We start from the raw sequence: 18360 nt of genomic DNA, 5'->3' as shown, positions 1-18360 counted from the left end.
GTCAGGGTGACAAGCGAGGGCCGCGGTTCTGGGTGACAACGGGGGACACGGGACTGGGCTGCATATCTGCTCAATTAGGTGCCTTTTGGTCTCAAAACCAACACAGAGCTCAACGATTACAAATCTAAAAGGATTTAAATGTTTGATAACAATTCCAGAGAACTACATTATTCAGAGAACTACATTATTCAACGTATTATATAACCAACATGTCTTCAGAGATGATGCATGAAGACCAGACACTCCACAATTACTCAGTCACATGTCTGAACACACAGTAACAGGGTGCCAGAAACAATACACTGTTAGTCAGGGCTGAATATAAAAAATGCATCCTTTCACTGTCAATCCATTATTCAGGCCTGGAGTCAATAAGGCAGCAATGCTTCAGCACCGGGTGCCATTTGGGGGGCAGGCTGATCAAAAGGTGAATCAGCGGCGTGACAAAAAAGGGGCTTGTAGCCGACAGTCCTGAACATCGCTCCTCACATCGCTAGTGTCACTGGTCATCTCACTGGTCATCTAGACCAGTGCCTCCCATCCCAGTTGTTGGGATCATCTACAGGGTTACCTAGAATATGCAGGCAGGGGCACAGGGGGAGGAGGCCAGCCTCAGTTGGCCGTCATCCGGCCAGCAAGGACACAGGAGGACACAGGAGGACACAGGAGGACACAGGAGGACACAGGAGGACCAAAGCGTGCCCCAAGGAGGCGGCCAGGCCGATGCCTTCAGTGTTACCGCCGCCCCAACCCACCTCCTCCAGCCGCCGCCGCTGTTCCTTCTGCTGCTCAATGCGCTTCTGCCTCTCTGCCAGCAGCTGCCGCTTGTACTCCTCCTGTTCACGGAGCTGCTGCTCCTGCAGGAGCTGCTGCCTCCTCAGAGCCTCGGAGCGCTCCTTGTTCTCCTGCTGCAGGCGGATAAAGTCCCGGCGCAGCGTCGACTCGCCGGGCACGTTGACGATGGAGCTGTGGGTGAGATATGGACAGCGATGCTGAGCTTGTCCCCAGTGTGAAGATTACAGCCCTGCTGTCAGTCAAACAGAGGCCCCTAGATATTATTAAAACCTAAGGCAACAATGTCAGGCTCACAGTCACTTCAAGGATAAGAGTTTAAGAGTTCAAACACAGTCGCCTTCCTGATATACAAGATGTCTTCAGAAACAGCTGCTGCAGTCCTGGGTAAAGCTTGGTAAAAATGTTAGGGGCTTAAATGAATCAGCCCAGACCTTACGAATCCTGACCTGAACCTGCGTAGTGTACAGCAGCGGCCTGCGTGTGTATGTGTCCAAATGCATGCTGGAGACACAAATCAGGAGTACAGAACACAGGACGGGAGTAGAGAGCTTCAGCAAAGCGTCAGTGGGGATTAACAAGGGGCACACTGGTGCGAGAGCATATGGAGGCTGTTTTTTTTTTCTCTCTTGTTAAAATCTGGCCATATTTCGTGGCCGTGACAGAATGGTGTCAGAACGGCTCTGGGTTGCCATGGAAACAAGGTGTAACACAGGTGAAATGGCTGCTGGTAACACAGGTGAAATGGGCGTCTCTAGGCGATGCAGAAACGCGTTCCATGTTGCCATGGTTACTGTTTGGAAGAATTCTACATAGCGCCGCTAACAGATGCTGAGACTCAGAAAGTCCCGTGTGAGGGGTGTTGGCGTACCTGGGTTCCCCTTCTTGCTCTGGAGTCTCCTCTTCCTCTTCCTCACTCCCACTGTACTCATACTCGGTCTCGTCTGCACAAGAGAGTGACAAGCCACTGAACACTTCCTGTAAGACCCCCTCAAACACCACACAGGTCCAGCTCAGCACTGTGTTGGGACAGCGGGAGCGCCGAGACGACTTAACACAGAAATCCTCCATAAAATAACTCATCTAATTAAGCTGCTTGAGATTTTAAATCTGGCTTTAAGCCTAGACTATGCCAGGTTGCCTAGCACTGCAAAAGCATGGGATGTCGAGCGTTCAGTAGCTCCAAAGCAGCACAGCGTAGCGCTTAAAGAACTGGAAACTGACCAACAATGAAGGGCGAGGCTGCGGTGTGGAAACACGATACCTGGGCAGCCACCAGCAACGCGTGAGAAAGAAAGGGGTTACAAAGTCCGGGGGGGGGCCCCCACTGCGGGGACAACGGCCTAGTGACTGATGCCACTGATAGACGTGACCGCAATGTCAAAACCAGTGTTTCCCAACCCACAGTAAGCCCATGTTTTTGTCCCCCCCAGCCCCCTGCCAGTACCAGGGGGTCAGGGCCACATGTCAGACTGTGGACGAACTGCAGGTCCCTGAGGACCGGAGAAGGAAACACTGGTCTAGACTGCCTAACCAGCTCAAGCAGTCCCAATTAAAAGGACGCCTTTCAGCGCCCCCTTCCCCCCCATTGTCCTTAATCCCACCCCCATCCGCGGCAGCTCATACCCTTCTCGCCCCTCTTCTTGCGGGTGCGGTCGATGTGATCCTTCAGCTGGATGCGGACCTGCCTCTCGTTGGGCTGGTCCCGGATGAAGGGGTGCTTCAGCAGCTGCTCTGTCGGCGGCCTCTGCATATAGTTCTTCACCAAGCAGCTTTCGATGAAGCTGAAGAACTTCTTAGACCTGCGGAGAAGCCGACAACATTACTAACCTCACAGTGCGTCTCTAACGGCAGCGACAGTCAGACCTGGAGCTGCCTTTACCTGAACATTAGTGGCATCGGGTCGGTCAGATACTGTCCTAGAAGGATTGCAGGCCCACCAGCTTCCACCCCATCTCTACCTTTTAATATCGACTTCCAGCTATAAACGTCTGATCACAAACCATTTCACTGCAGGTTCAGGAAATCTCTGATCTCATTTACAGGAGTTATATGAGTATTGATAATTAATTAGAAAACCCAGAAAAAAACAGCTCAGGAGGCAGTTAACCCAACGCCGTGGATTCAGTCACTTTGTGGGGGGGTGTTTCTGCAATCGACATCTGCACATAAGCCGTGGAGTTGGTCACGCGTCACCCCACACAAATGGTATTGTTTGCGGCGCTCCCTCATTAGACCTCGGCCCAGTAACGCCCTGCCTTTACGACTGCAGGACTCAGCAGCTCACATGGGGAAGAGACGGATCAGACGGCGAAAGCAGACAGGCTTCAGGGATGAGGCCAGGAACGGATTGCAGCCAAAAAAAGCAAAATGTCTGCTTTACAGGCCTGACGAGCCTTACGACAAGCGGCCTTCATATTATGCTGCATTAAAAAAAAAAGCAGTGACTGGAATGTGAGACCAACAGCTGAATTAAGCACCTAAAATCAAATTCGCTGAGCTAAATATAACAGCACAGATAAGGCTGTGCTGTCAGTCAAGGGGTCATCGAAGGGAGCCGACCTATATAAACTAATCGTCTCTCAGACTCGACTAGGACCATTTTCTGCACCTGGCTGCTCCTGACTTCTGTCATCAGTGCTGCCAGAGAGCTACTGCAAGACAAATTGCTACTGTGGGAACTAACTCCCACATAGAGATAGGTTATCCGGAAGAGACGGCCCTATCAGGGCTGCAAGGCCGTGGCGGATTCAGCCAATCCGGAGCCGCGGGCCTCCCCCAGGAGCCCCACACGGAAAAATCTGTCATTTACATACACATTTATATTCATATCTTTGCTGGGACTGTCCATTTCCTCAAGGGGAAAGCCATAACCGCAGCAATGACGACCTTATCCTCTACCCAGCCTTAACCTTACCCATAAGTAACCAAACAGAATAAAATACTTTAAAAGACTTCTGGTATTTGGTCCTCACAATGTAATATATACAAATTCCTCCCTCTCTCACACACACACACACATTCCTGAGTAAATTTGAACCCACCATTTCTTGGACTTGAGCCTTGGTGGGGGGTTCCTGGGGATGAGGAAGAGCGCCCTCATCGGGTGCATGTCGCACAACGCTGGGAGACAGAACAGGGCAGCCGTCAGATATCGGGAAAGAGGATCACCAGCGAATAGAGCTGGGTGCTGCACAACAGGGCAGTTAGTGAGAAACACGAGGAGATGCAGGTGGACATGCGACAGCTCAAAAGGGGACCAAGGCAGCCCGCAGGAAAACGCAAGAAAGCGAGAGAGAGGGGGGGGGGCTGACAGAGGTAGAAGGAGAGCGAAAAACAAGAACAGAGAAATGTAGAAAGACTAGGATGGATTAAAAGACTTACTAATCACAGGTATCTATGTATATTCACTATACACGTTTTCTGCTATGAAAGTATTCTGGGAGCGCAGGAGGAGGGAGGAAGAGAGTGTAAAGAGGAGGTGAAAGGGAGCGGCGTCGGGCGAACTCACGGGGAGCCCCCTCTGCCATCTCGATGGCCGTTATCCCACAGGACCACAGGTCGCTCTGCAGAGACAGACATGGTCAGGTACCGGGCCTGGGCCTGCAGTCTGCACTTCCATCTCCATCCCCCAGGGGGCGTCTCCCCACTGACACCACGAGGGAGCACTGCTTCGACAAAGCCACCCGTAAGCGTCTCACCCTGTAGTCGTAGGTGGCATCAGGGTTTTCATCGCAGGCAATGACTTCGGGGGCCATCCAGTACGGCGTCCCGATGAAGGTGTTCCTCCGGCCCACGGTCCGGTCCAGCTGGGCACTCACACCAAAATCCACTGAAGGACACAATCAAAGGAAACCAGTTTCAAACAAGTCCTGTACCTGAGAAATAAAATATCACATGGAAACCATGTTGGTATAAACACACAATATACAACCGTCTTCTCTGTTGGGTGATGTTAAAAAGGCAGCAGTAAAGCTTCATTCGGGTTTACAAAAAAAAAGACGATTGGACTCGGCAGCAAAGCCAGCCCTGGTCCCCCCAGAACCTGCCCTGTCTCCAGCCTTCACTCACCCAGCTTGACCTCGGCGTTCTCTGTCAGCAGGACGTTCTGGCCCTTGATGTCACGGTGGATGACGTGGTGGGCGTGCAGGTGGGCCAGACCCTGCAGAGAGAAGGCGAGAGGGGTGATGAGGAGGAGGAGGAGAGCAGAAGCGTGTCTGGACATCCACAGAACCCTGGAGGAACTGAGGATGAATCTACCCAACACACTTGGAAGGTGCAAAGAGAAAGAAGAGGAGGGAGAGAGGAGGTGGAGGAGGTAGGTGGGGTGGGGGGGGGGGGCACTCACCCGGAGGATTTCACGGGAGATGTAGGCGATCCAGTCCTCCTTCAGGCTGTTCCCCTTAGTGTTCTTCACGAGGTCAGTGATGGAGCCCGCCCCACAGAACTCCATGACCAGCTGGGGGGGGGGGGGGGAACGCAAAGGTACATGAAGCTCGACACGCGGACACGTGTGTGTGTGCGCGTGCGCACGCTGAGGGGTGGAGGTCAGTGGGAGACTCACCCAGAGCTGGTCATCATGGCCTGGGGGGCTCTTCTTAATGAACGCACCATAGTAGGTGGCGATGTTTCTATGGTGAGAGTACTTCTTCAGCATGTTGATCTCCAGCTTAATTTCCTCCTCCTCATCCTAAAACACATTCAGAGAGAGAGAGAGGGAGAGAGAGAGAGGGAGGGGGGGGGGGTCATATTTTGTTTTCTTTCCCCACAGAAAAGCTGTTATAGCTTCAGAGCCTTAACAAAATATAAACCAACCGCTTACACATGCCTGATTTCAATTATGTGCCTCTTTGCTTAAAGCAAACTTTACAGGCTGCATGTTGGCCTCCCTCGTTCTAAAGGCCTCCAGGCTGACGAGCTGTTCGCTTAATGGCCTGCAGAACCTTCTACACTGGTTACCGCCCTCAGTGGTGGTGCTTCTCTAAAAGATCTGCGCTCAACTTCCAGCACGTTGGCCAAGAGCAGGGTGATGGACTGGAGGGGAATCTCAGGACAGGTCACACATCTGCCATGCAGGATAAGCGTATTCCTAAACATGGGCAACTGCTGCTCTATGTGCAGCATACGTCTCACACAGGAACTGGGGGTGGGGGAATCCCCCCCCCCCTCTGCAGTTTCCTCACTTCCTGCCGTAGTTTTTAATTCACCCTTCCTGTCATCACTCCTGCAGTTTCCACTTGTTTTTCCATGGGGTGATTCACACGTGGATTTTGGGCTTGGCCCGGCAAAGGAAGACCTGCTACCGGGGGGGGTGGGGGGGGGGGGGGGGGGTTTGGTGAGCATGAAGGCTGCCACCTTCTGGAGATGTCAGAGGACAGAGCAAAGCCTGTAGAATATGTAACAAGGTCATTTGATGACTGGCTGGCTCTTAAAACAACACTGACGACTTGGGGGGCTGCACTGGGGGAGGCGACCGAGGCAGGGAGAGTAGGAGGGAGACAAGTTTTAATCACATTCCAAGATAAATCTTCCTTCATTTACATTTTCCTACAGTACCTGCCCTCAAAGGCCCACTTACTCCACAAACACAAAGCATTCGGGGCCTCATCGCTACAGCGAGGCCAAGAGGTTTTTTCTCTTTTAAAACCATTTCCCCCACATGATTTTCCATAAACACACATAGCTAGTAAACAGTTACTTTTTTTTCTGTCTGCCCATAACCGCAAGTCATCATACCAATAGGGCATTATACACTATTCTGACACAGGAAGTACAGCCAGCTAGTGAACAGGACTTCCTGTGCAGACGGTCTGTGGAAACTCTGCTCTTTCATAGACTCCTTTCTTCCCCTCTCTGTCCCCCCCACCAGCGCCTCCCTCTCCTCTTTCTGCCACACAGCTGTTTAGTTACGGCCGTCCTCAGCCACAAGGCCCCCGGGGGGTGGAGCAAACCCCCCCGGCGTCATGTGACCATGGATGGATGGGCCCACACGAGTCAGGTGGTGCAAATAGGCCAAAGGGTGTCAAAAGCAGGAGTGGGGTGGGGGGGCTGCTCAGGGCTGCCTGGCAGAGTGCAGACACACGGCGGCCATCTTTCTCACCCCACCCCCCTACCAATTCCTGAGGGTCTGGGACAGGGACATGGGCTCCGCTCATCAGCCCACTGGCGAGTGGCGCCACCTGTCTGTCAGTCGACAAAGGGGGGCGCCGACCTGATTGGGGCAGCCATGAGGAGCTGTGAGGAGCCATGAGGAGCCGTGAGGAGCCATGAGGAGCCGTGAGGAGCCATGAGGAGCCGTGAGGAGAAGCAGCCCCATACCTCGAGGGATTTGCTGTGACCAGCACGGCTTTTACAGCCTGCTGCTTTTTCCAGGCAGGTTCTTCAGTGAATCTTTACAAGGTCCTGTGAGGCCACGCTGCGGCACGCCACAACGATACAGCAGGAGGCGCTCTCCTCAGACTGGAATGGAAGGAATTCTGACAAAACACTGGAAACACACACGCACAGGCGTGTGGCTTCCTGCTCCTCGAACAGCAGTGTGCTGCGGATACGACGACGTAGAGCAGGAAAGGCAATCTGGGTCAGAGCGCACATGCTGATGAATGCTCATGGAAGCTCTCCACAGCCCCCCCCTCTCACCCCCACTGCTCTCGAGACACACAGCGCTCCACCAGCACACTGCGGCCTGTCAGGCACACACAAGCAGCCTCTTCTGCTCAGCCAATGACTGACCTGCCTCAGATATCCCATTTCTCATAGTTCCCATAATTATGCTGGTAACCCTAGAATTCTGGGAAATGTAGTCCATAGACTCCTCTCTCAAACTATCAAAAAAGACAGAGCTACTGGCATGCTAGTCTACCGACCTCGCACTGCAAATACTAGGTGAATACAAAAATCAACAAGTAGTAAAAGCGAAAAAAAATGTACAAGTATCTAACAAAACTTGCTGTATGTATTGCTATAAAAGTATAAATTCCAAATGTAAAGATGGGGATTTGGCAATACAGCGTGATGCTACATGGTCTACCCAGGAATGATAAGACCCTGTTGGTGACTGGATTACAAGCAGAGAGCAGAGACATCGCCATTGATACCAGCGTTTCTCATGCATCGCCAAGGTGTCCAGCTGACCACTTGTATTCAGAATTCGTTATTGCTTCATGTCAGGGATGCATTAGGATACATTAGCATTTACACTACAAAAAGTTGTGGTGAAATGCGTCCCAGACCACCTCGGCAAGTGGTTTGAGCGATCGGATCACAATGCGTCTTAACGGCCGTTTACACTTGTATCTGGTGCTGACCAAGATGCATTTTAAAACCAAGTGTAAACAGGGTTTATGACGCAAATAAACCTGGACATAAATGAAGAAAGGATCCCAGCCCCCCCCCCCACCCCCCAGTGAACACAGACAGTACAGCAGCTCAGTGAGTATCCAGTGGACAGGCCCCCATGCTATTTAAGGGGACATTGCCCCCCCCCCCTCAGGGAAGCTGCTGTTTAGCGGACCCCCGCATCCATGGCAACCTCACCCCGTCCCACACAGCAGAAAATGCACTTAAGTGCACATGGTGAGAGCAGCTGCGGCGGGCAGGCAGAGGGTGCCACTCCTGCTGTACCCCCCTCTCGCCTATTTTTGGGGCACAGGAGTTTTCTTTAGGGACCTGGTGGTTAAGTGGGGGGGGGACTTGGTTTGAGTCCCACTGCTGCCCCGTTTAGCATCACAGTGCCAGAGCGAGTTCGGTACCACAAACACGTTGAGGGTAGGCATTACAACCGTGTGGTGCTCACCCTACATGAAACCAGGGGGGTGGGGGGGGTCTATATTTAAATATGACTGCATGTTCCTCCCTGTGCCGCTTCCCATCCTGAGCGCCCAGTCATGGTGTGACTGAATATGAGTGAAAAACAGTCATAACCAAACCGTAACCACCTCAAAGAACGGGCCCAATAATCCGGAGGTTTAAGGGCACAGCGTCCTACACTGAGAGGGGACTGAGGGGCTCAGCAGGCCTGCATGCGGCCCAGCCAGAGCCACCACTGTACGGAGCCAGGAGGACATATCGAAGTTCCGCTATTCTCTACTTCCGTGACTGTATTTTACGCAAAGTGTACGCCCTGGAGTACGTGCCGGTTCATCACAGGGCATACACACGCACAATGGGCAATTTGGAGATGTGTGTTCACTTAATTGAACATCTTTATGCATTTTTGTGCAATTACAAGAAAATATCATGCACGCATACAGAGTACACATGTCCAACTATAGCTCTTTCGGAGTCCTTTTTTACACTCCTATAGCTATAACTCTTTCTAGGTGATGCAGGGAGACAGTCCCCTTTAAGACCTCCAGATATAGCAAGTTTTTATCTGAAGGTATTTAAAGTTGTGAACATGCGAGAACGTAACCAAGCATTTTAGGCCTAAATGACAAAAATGCATCCACAAAACTTAGTGCTAAATATAAAGTAGCTTAGGTATGCCTAGCTCAAAGGACCAAAGCAAACACATATACAATGAGGATATCACTGTAATACTGACGCCACAAACAGCCACAGCTGAATGTTGTAGAAGTAAAAGGACAGGAAATAGATGCTGATTATGAAGCAGATGTATTGGAATGTGGTCCAGCCCAACCGGGTCCCCTGCAGCAGCGATGGCAGAGACACGCTTACCTCCGTGACGTCCATGACCTTGATGGCGGCCAGCTGTCCGGTTTTGACATGTCGCCCCTGTAGGGAGGAGAGGAGAGGCTGGGTTAATCATTTCATTCTTATGCGTGTAATCAATCTGTCTGATGCGTGGGACATTAGAGTATCGACCGAGCGTGACCGTATCTTTCAGCTTGGAGCTGGGCGTCGGTGCTTGATAGCTGAAGACCGCGCCTCAGAGCCCGGACTGACAGAGGACATTTCCCGTGAATAACGACTCTTATCATAACCAATGAGCAAGACGCTTTCTTCCTCACTCCTCAAAAAATAAAACTTTTCTTTAATTGGACAGAGGACAAGGAGTGTATTATTCAACATCTACCATCCACCATAAATCCCCAGACAGCTAATCATCATGGCTGGGGCTCCACTCATGTTGAAGAAGGGACTTTAAAAAGCCGGGACTCAGCAAGAAAGCAAAGCGAAAGGCCTATAGGCGGGAAGAGGGGAAGGGTCCACAGTGCCGATGGCCACACCCTGGTGTGATGAGGCCCGGTCCGGTACCCCCGCAGCAATGCTCCTCGGGCTTCCATGCACACATCTCTGCACACATCTCTGCACACATCTCTGCACACATCTCTGCACACATCTCTGCACACATCTCTGCACACATCTCTGCACACATCTCTGCACACATCTCTGCACCACACCAGGTCCCCTGCCATTTCCCCACAAGTCAACTACTGTCCGACATGCCACTGAACACGAACAATGAGGCGCAGTGGTACATCTCCATTTCCCACCAAGTTCTTCTCGGCAGTGAGGATCGTGTAGGGACACCCACCCCACCCTCTCTGCTCTAGCCCTGACACTCAGCGATTGGTCATGGGCATTTCTGTTTCCTAGCCCCTACCAAGCACCACCCTCACAGACCACCAAGTCAGTCACTACATTCTTCTACATGGAAAAAACGAGAGCATTGTTATACATGCCCACCCGCCTCAAATGAGGTTTACTGAAGGGAAGGAGCTGTGAAGGGTGTGGGGCTGCACGAGGGTGTGTGCGGCTAACTACCACACACACTGGGTCAATACACAGCACACCATCAAACAGCTTCAATGTCCAGAAGTGCATTATGGGATATGGGAACCCTAACCCTCAGCGGGACACAGGGCCCCATGAAGAAGAAAAAGAGGAGAAACACTAAAATCACACGTCACCTGATCTGGTCTGACATGGCTGCCTAACTATCTCAATATATCAATCATAGGGGTGCAACAGGTATGCAATTTATACCAATTATCAACATTAATTAAAAATACTTGACATTTTATGATAGACTAGTTGCATTTTTGCAGTTTGCTGCATAAATTGCATATAAATGGCATTACCACCTAGCAAATGTTAATGTTGGTGTATTAACCCTAATTCATACTTCTCCGTTCTCCATGCCCTTACGGACCACACACGGTCGCAGACTCGCGGTTGGCTCATGCGTACAGCAATGATTTTCCACCAGACTAGCAGAGGGTAGATGTACTGCAACAAACAAATGCAAGCAGTGTGTTGAAATAGGTAAACTTTTATGAACAGATTTAAAGTTCTTAGCAGGGTTGAGTGGTATTACGGCAATGCCCCACCTGGTGAATTTCATTGCTAAGATTTCAAAAAGCCAGAATCTGCTTTTGAAAATACCATCAAAATACCTTATACCGTGGTATGAAGTACACCTGCTAGCATGCAAAATATGGATCCCTGTTTCTATGACACTAACCAGAAACTGTACATTGTGTAAAGTTTTTATTAGAACTGTGACTTAAATTCTGTGATCGGTTACTTAGTTGCCTGATCACAATTAACTGATTAATGAAATTATTTTTATATGCACCAATTGCAATTTTCTTGGCCAATTCCGCTTTCCAATTTTTTTGCAAGTGTGCAGTCCGTTATATCCAGAGTTGCTGTATGCTCAGAACACAACTACAGGACACCATTTACTCATGCCACACCCCATCAGACACAATTGTGGCATAGATAATTATATTGTACATGTATTAATCCAACCAGATGTGACTATTAATAATCCGGACTAAGTACCTGTGCTGGACATCACCGGCACGCCAGGCGCCTTGTAGTTGCATCTACAAGTTGCATCCGCTGTATCCAATGCTTTTTCTGCATGTTCTTAAAGGCACACGGCCGGGACCAGTGGACCTCGTCCGTTATAGACGATATTCCGTTATAAGAGAGTCCACTATAACTGGATTTTACTGTATCTAGTATATGTTTAATAATCAGTTTAAAGTTTAACTCTGGTGTTTCACCACATTACTCAGTGATGTGGCACAGGTGTACAATGGACGGGATCGGAAACACATGAGACTGATCGGCCAAATCCGGTCCCTGGTCAATCAGTCAGTGCATCTCTAATATTTTTTTTTTTTGCTATCCTAACCAGTTTTACCTCCAAAATTACCTCACATTTGAAAAACAGGCTCTAAAGTAAGTAAAGTGAGAATTTGCAATGTTTTCCTCTACACCGGAAAATAAAAGCTAATGAGCTATAGGCGAGTTAAAAGGTGCAAATGCTAATCTTCAACCACATATGATTACTTTGAAGTGAAAAGAAGTCGGCTCATTTTATGGCTGCCACTAACGACTGTTTTATATGGTTTTGTCAGTAAATCTAAATGGTTCATTTTCCACCAGAAGATCAAACAGACCGTTTAATTCAAATTAATTTTATTTTGACAATAACAAAGTGTATGTTATTGCAGCGGTTTCCAGAACTATACAGACATTTTTTTTCCCGGCCACAATTCAATAAGCAAATTAGAAGTACGTCTAAAATATTAGTGAGATGCATATTGTGACACCGAAAAGCTAGGTATTTGTATAAGGTTGGCGTATCCTTAGACTTATTAAATTCTGTTAGTGGAGCACACCACATTTTGGTTAATCATGGAAGCGATATGCAAATCAAGAAAGGGACATTTCAACAACCACATCTTTTAAAAGGGGAGATATTTTGGATAAACAAGGCAAAAAGATGTGGAGATTAAAGTCTGCCACATTTTTCTGTAAATATTTTTATTTCCATCCATCCATCATCCATCATCCTTAATCCCAACTGGGGTTGTTGGGGGCACAGGCAGGAACCAACCCTGGGCAGTTGCCAACACACCGCAGGCCGCCCACAATCACACAACTACGGAGCCAACTTAGAGTAGCCAATCAACCTACCCTGCACGCTTTTTGGACTGTGGGAGGGAACCAGAGCTGCCGCTGGAACCCAACGCAAACACGAGGAAAGCATGTGAGCTCCACACAGAAAGGTCCCACACCTATTTCAGCTCACGAATCATTTTCTTTTATTTAGTGTCTGTTTTTGTTTCAGTTTTCATTCACAATAACACTGGTCCCAACAAGCCTAATGCGCGCAAACACACATTGTCAGCCACAGTGCTATAGAGGTGACCAGTGTGAATGTGAAGCAGTGAAAAAGGCTTTGGTTTTGCAGGGCATATGCTGTGGTTGAGCACACACAACTTCACAAAACTACACCGCAACCGAAAAACGAATGGAGAATGAACAAATTGTTTTATTTGTTAGTTATTTGTTAGCTACTGGTTAGCTATTGGGGGGGATCGATGGGGTTGTACCATTATTCCGCCAATAAGCAGTGGCAAGTTTTACCACCAGCACCAGACATATTAGACAAAAGTCTACTGGGTAACGATCGAGATTTCCAATGCAGAAATATGGAGACGCAAGAAATAAATGCATTTAGCATTTTACATTTAATGTAATTTATACACAAAAATAATTCCATCTGCACAATTTTTGTTCTGTTGCTTCCATCTCTTTTCCTCACACTTCCACATAAAACTTCCAAGCTTTCGCCCTTGCTTTTGGTCACCCAGCCAGCAAGTTTATCACTATAAGCTCCACCCAGTAGCTCCTGGTAAAGTGAGAAGTATCTACTCTGGGATAGGGATTAAAAATGGTTCTGGAAGTACCTCTGAGAAACTACAAATCGGGCCGAGTTCCTGTGGTGGCAATGTGACAGAAGTTCTAAGATCCTGCAAAATGTCCTGGTTCTTGAGAAAGGTTCATGCAGTGAGAAAACTCCTATAGTTTATCGTTTTGGAGAAAAAAGACTTACCAATGGCTTTGATCTCAGCATGTAATGTGTAAGCAAAATACAAATGGCATAAAGACCAGTACCATAGTTTTGGTTGTTTTACTCTGAGTTGTAATGAACTGTAGGTTTTCAGAATACCAGTTTGTTATTGTTCTCTTGTTATCTTGTCTATATTTGGGTTAATCTCATCAGCAAACAAATAAGATGCAGCCAAAAGATATTTAATTTCTTATACAAAAAACAAAAGAGAATCTAGAGTCTGAGGAAATGTGCCTACAAGATAAACCGTGAAATACAAGTAAACTGGACAGACTAGAGAGATTAAAAGTAAACAGATTACGTAAATTACACTAATAAACTCTCAGTAAACAAAAAATATTATGAATCAGGAAAAAACGCAGTTGTTCCTGCTTTCCAGCTGAAACAACATCAGAATATCTACAAAAGCAAAATGGTGACACTACTTACAAGCTCTTGACCATTAAGGGTGAACTCACACTAGGTGATCCATATCATGCCTGAGCACGTTTGACCAGTGCGATTGCTCCATGTCTGGATACAGTACAAGACAAATCGGGCCAAGCAGGAGTACACCCTAAAACCTCACGGTTATTTTGAATCTCTTTACCACTTAATGCTCTATCACAGGTTTTGTAGATATTCTTTGTATGAAATATCTCAGTCTCAGAAGATCAGGTATCTTTAAAACTGCCCTTTACTCCTGAGGAAACCTAAGATCAAATCAATGGCCCCAGGAAAAACATCAGGACCTGACAGATACCCTATGGAGGTTCACAAAAAGTTCTGCCCTGAGATACATTTTTAAGCCTGTAGTCAATTATAGTACTAGAAAATTTCATTCCAGAAATATGGAGAATTGCTTCTAACATCTTACTACTAAAAAGAACAGAAATCCAAAAGAATGCTGCTCCTTTTCACATAGACCATAATGTAATACCCAAAGTACTGGCCTGCAGATTAGAATATTTCTTCCACATTATCAAACCAGAACAGACTGGATTTGTTAAATTCTGCTATTAAACTGATAATGTACAATGTCTTTCGAATAACATGGGCCATCTTGGAAAAAGATGAGATCCAGCCTTAATAGCTTCTCTAGATGCTGAGAAGGTATTTTTTATACTGGAAAAGGTCAGATTAGGCACCAATCTCATCAAATCACAGATGTCTGCATTTAAGCCCAACGGTAGCATTCAGCACTGATACTCACTGCAGCTGGCATGAAAATCTCTGCTGTGATTTTGGAGAAAAGGAACATTGCATTTCTCTCGGTGGTCATGAGATACTCCTGATCTTAAAAGATCCAGAGCTCTCTACCCCTGCTGAACTTGATTTCTCAATGCAGCAAACTTTTTGAATAAAAAAAATCACCTTATCAAATCAATGGCAAGGAAAATAAATATTCATGGTAATACTAAAGTGTCCGTTTCCACTGGCCAATGGAAATCTGGGGGGATGTGCCATTCCTGACTGGAGACTGCTGTAGATGACAAATTGCTCCGGTTTTGCTTTTGTAATCTAGGAGACTAGGCTTCTATACCTGCCTGTTTTGTCAGGCTTATGATGAGCATTCTGCATTAACACTGGCTGCTTTCCTTTAGGGCTGCAACAACTAATCGATTAAATCGATTAAAATCGACTATTAAAATAGTTGACAACTAATTTAATAATCGATTAGTTGGGTCTATGTTATTATACACATAAGTACAGTGGCTACCCCCTAATTTGGGAGCAGTAAGCTAACCAAAGCCGCGGTGGCAATAAAGCATCATTATGCTGGATGCCGACCACCATAAAAGAAAAAGGAGATGCAAATCCTTCATTCAGTGGTGTAGTGGAGAGTAAATGCACAAGCGCCATTTACACACCTTTTAAATTTACAAAACAGCGCTTACCTTTGAGATCACTGTTAAGGATATGAATAGTTACCCACAGTTTTTACTACTGTGCATATAGTTTACCCACCTTAAATTTCTTACCACCACTACACCGCTGCTTCATTTCTTTATGATAGAAATTTATAGTGATATCAAATGTTGTAGTACTCAAGACCAGTTTTTGAAGGTCTCGATCGTGTCTTTGAATCAGCTGTATTTGTACTTGTTATTGTCATGGACTTGGGATTTTATTTCGAGACCAGCCGAGACCACAACTCGGAGTATATTCCTATTGAGCTGTTTACTGTTGGATTGGATAGCTTCTCACTTCAAGTGCAACCAATAACGTTACTGCCGACCGCGTTACCCGCCCGCCCCTTCATACACGCACAGGTGAAGTCGTGGTTGTTTGGGAAAGATGTCAACACAATCGGCTATTATCAAATGTGGCTACATATACCACAAAGTGTTTACCCTACCATTCTATTAGGGGGGGCGCCCCAAGTTAATTTTATTTTCTATATAGCGCCAGATCACAACAGAAGTCATTTAAGGTTACCTTTCCTATAGAATAGGTCGATATCTTGTCTTTTTATTAAACAACGTAAATAGCCTTATGTTATTTATCTTATTAATTACTGTAGTATGCGCACACAACCAGACACGGTTTAAAATGAAATTTGCCGCCTGTCATTCACGGGTTTTTCCTCACCGAATGTTTTATTTGCGCCGTTCAGTCACTAAAGTCTATGTTGTTTCACAAGCGTGCAAGCTGGCGCATTTTTAGCGTAAAATGCGGAAAAGGCTTTTTCCTCCGCAATAAATGTTTACTTTGTTTGTCCGTAATAAATGCAGGTACACTTGCTCGCGTGCTCTCTGCCCCCCATCACGTATGTGTATCGACATTAAATAACATTAGAGAATTATTTTATAATATTCAGCAGTGGTAGTCTGTGCTTTTACATTAAAAATCTGGAGTACTGAATACATTATCTAAAGCACCATGATTTGGACTAAATTAGAAATGTTTAGAAAGTTTCCAAAAACCTTGTTGAGCTGTATGTTTAGGTTCAAGTGCTGCATTTATTTATTTTTATTTTACTTGGGGGGGAAAAAAATCAATGATGTTCATCTTATTTAAAATTATATTATATTATATTATGTACATTTACTAATCTTCAGTCCTTGCCCTGGTTTTGATCTCGGCCCTTCAGAGTCTTGGTTTTGTCTCGGTCTTGACACACTCTGGTCTCAGTCAGAACTTAATCTTGGATTAGGTAGTCTTGACTACAACTCTAGTACTTAATATCTGGACAAATAGTATATTAATTGCACTTCCCTTTTATTCTCAGCACTTGGCAGCATCACCCAATGTCCATGTATTTAATTTCATTGTGCGTTGTTAGATCAGCAGTCATTAACTTTAAAAGAGTATGTATGTTTTATTTACTGTGCTTCTGTGCATACTCATACTATGCTGTCTCTCACCTTAGAAAAAAGTAATAACTGATTAATTGGGGGAAGAAAATTTGTCAGATTAATCGATTATCAAAATATTCGTTAGTTTCCGTTACTTTTCTTACTTCTGTCTTCCCCGCCATTTGTCAGCAAAATTCTTCCAGAAGCTTTATAAGTCACTATTTATATTTGAAACAATAAAGGAAAGCAAATAAAAAACTTTTCAAGTTTTTGAAGCCTAAAATATTTAGGGGCAGCCTCTCTACCAAATACGCACCAACCTGCCAAATAGATGAAAGTTGTAGATGGTTTTTGGTAAGACGTGATTCACTAGGGGTCGGCACAAGAACAGCAGCAAATGTCTTGAGTATTCTCATTTCCATGACTAAAAATTGTTCTGTGGTCTTGATCTAAGCCAGAAGCCACTTCTATTAATATATGGCTAGTGAAAAGGTGTCATACATGACATGAAAGATCAGAGTAATGAGGATCTGGTCGCTCTTACAGTCATATATACAGGCAGTCCCCAGATCACGGCTGAAATCCATCCAAGTCTAAGTGGAATGTGTAGGCATGTCAGAACAATAATAATATTAATAATAATGAAGTACCTACATAAAGCACTGTAGTGTACATTGAGCCAAAGACCCTCTGACCCTCTTTTTTTATGTTCATATGTACATGCTGTCCGTAAGTCAGACATTCTTAATCCTAGTACTGCCAGTAGACCTATTAAATATGTTGCATAATTCTGCATCTTACATTTCGCTCAGTTATAGTTGTTTATTTTCTTTCTTCTCCCTTTATGTAGCTTATCCAGAATGTTCTGTGCCTTTATGTGTGTTTTCCAGTGGGGCTGGAAATATGCTCTTAGTGCTTTTTTCCTTTTTACACTGTTGTAATTGTAAAAATTTAAAATAAATATGAAGATTTTTAAAAGTGATTGGTAACACCTACAATCATTGTTTTAATACATGTAATGTTTCCTGTTTTGCGGTTCATGTGAGATATGGGCTTCCTGATTCTGCTCTCACTGTTAGTTGTAGTTCCCCATCAAGCTGGGATTGAAACTTTCAGTCTACATACCAGGGACACAGAAGAGGGGTAGCTGACCCTCATGCTGATCAGCGTCATGGTTATGACAGTCTTCACTGCAATCACACACTTTCATCACCAAAAAAAGTTCCATCTCCATGCTCCTCTGAAGGAAATCGGTTGTGCTTCAATGTTTTTGGGGAAAATGGACATAAGTCATAAGAAGATTCGCCAACTAAGTAGGTTCTGACTGGACAAGCATCCACACACTACCCTGCATTACAAACTAGAAATGCACAAATACCGAAGAAACTATGCTCATGTCCTTGTACTCATCTTCATGACAAGGTGCCTATGCCTATAACCAATGCCATTTAA

At 46.2% G+C, this 18360-nt stretch overlaps 1 protein-coding gene across 4 annotated transcripts in view; it reads right to left on the bottom strand.

The window, feature by feature from the left end:
* The window catches only part of map4k4 (mitogen-activated protein kinase kinase kinase kinase 4), a 69400-nt gene that overhangs the window by 26276 nt on the left and 24764 nt on the right, over positions 1 to 18360 (bottom strand). For all 4 annotated transcript variants that reach the window (XM_023831760.2, XM_023831762.2, XM_072700347.1 and 1 more), the window contains exons 3-12: positions 9472 to 9528; positions 5357 to 5482; positions 5141 to 5251; positions 4864 to 4954; positions 4494 to 4624; positions 4304 to 4358; positions 3837 to 3915; positions 2419 to 2594; positions 1664 to 1736; positions 756 to 966 (exon numbers count right to left, since the gene is read on the bottom strand). In XM_023831760.2, coding sequence (XP_023687528.1) covers positions 756 to 966; positions 1664 to 1736; positions 2419 to 2594; positions 3837 to 3915; positions 4304 to 4358; positions 4494 to 4624; positions 4864 to 4954; positions 5141 to 5251; positions 5357 to 5482; positions 9472 to 9528 — 1110 coding nt within the window. The remainder of the gene's footprint in view (positions 1 to 755; positions 967 to 1663; positions 1737 to 2418; positions 2595 to 3836; positions 3916 to 4303; positions 4359 to 4493; positions 4625 to 4863; positions 4955 to 5140; positions 5252 to 5356; positions 5483 to 9471; positions 9529 to 18360) is intronic.

Source organism: Paramormyrops kingsleyae, chromosome 16, assembly GCF_048594095.1.
Source record: "Paramormyrops kingsleyae isolate MSU_618 chromosome 16, PKINGS_0.4, whole genome shotgun sequence".
Classification (NCBI taxonomy): domain Eukaryota; kingdom Metazoa; phylum Chordata; class Actinopteri; order Osteoglossiformes; family Mormyridae; genus Paramormyrops; species Paramormyrops kingsleyae.
The sequence above is the reverse complement of the archived record's forward strand: the minus strand, read 5'-3'. Positions and strand labels throughout refer to the sequence as shown.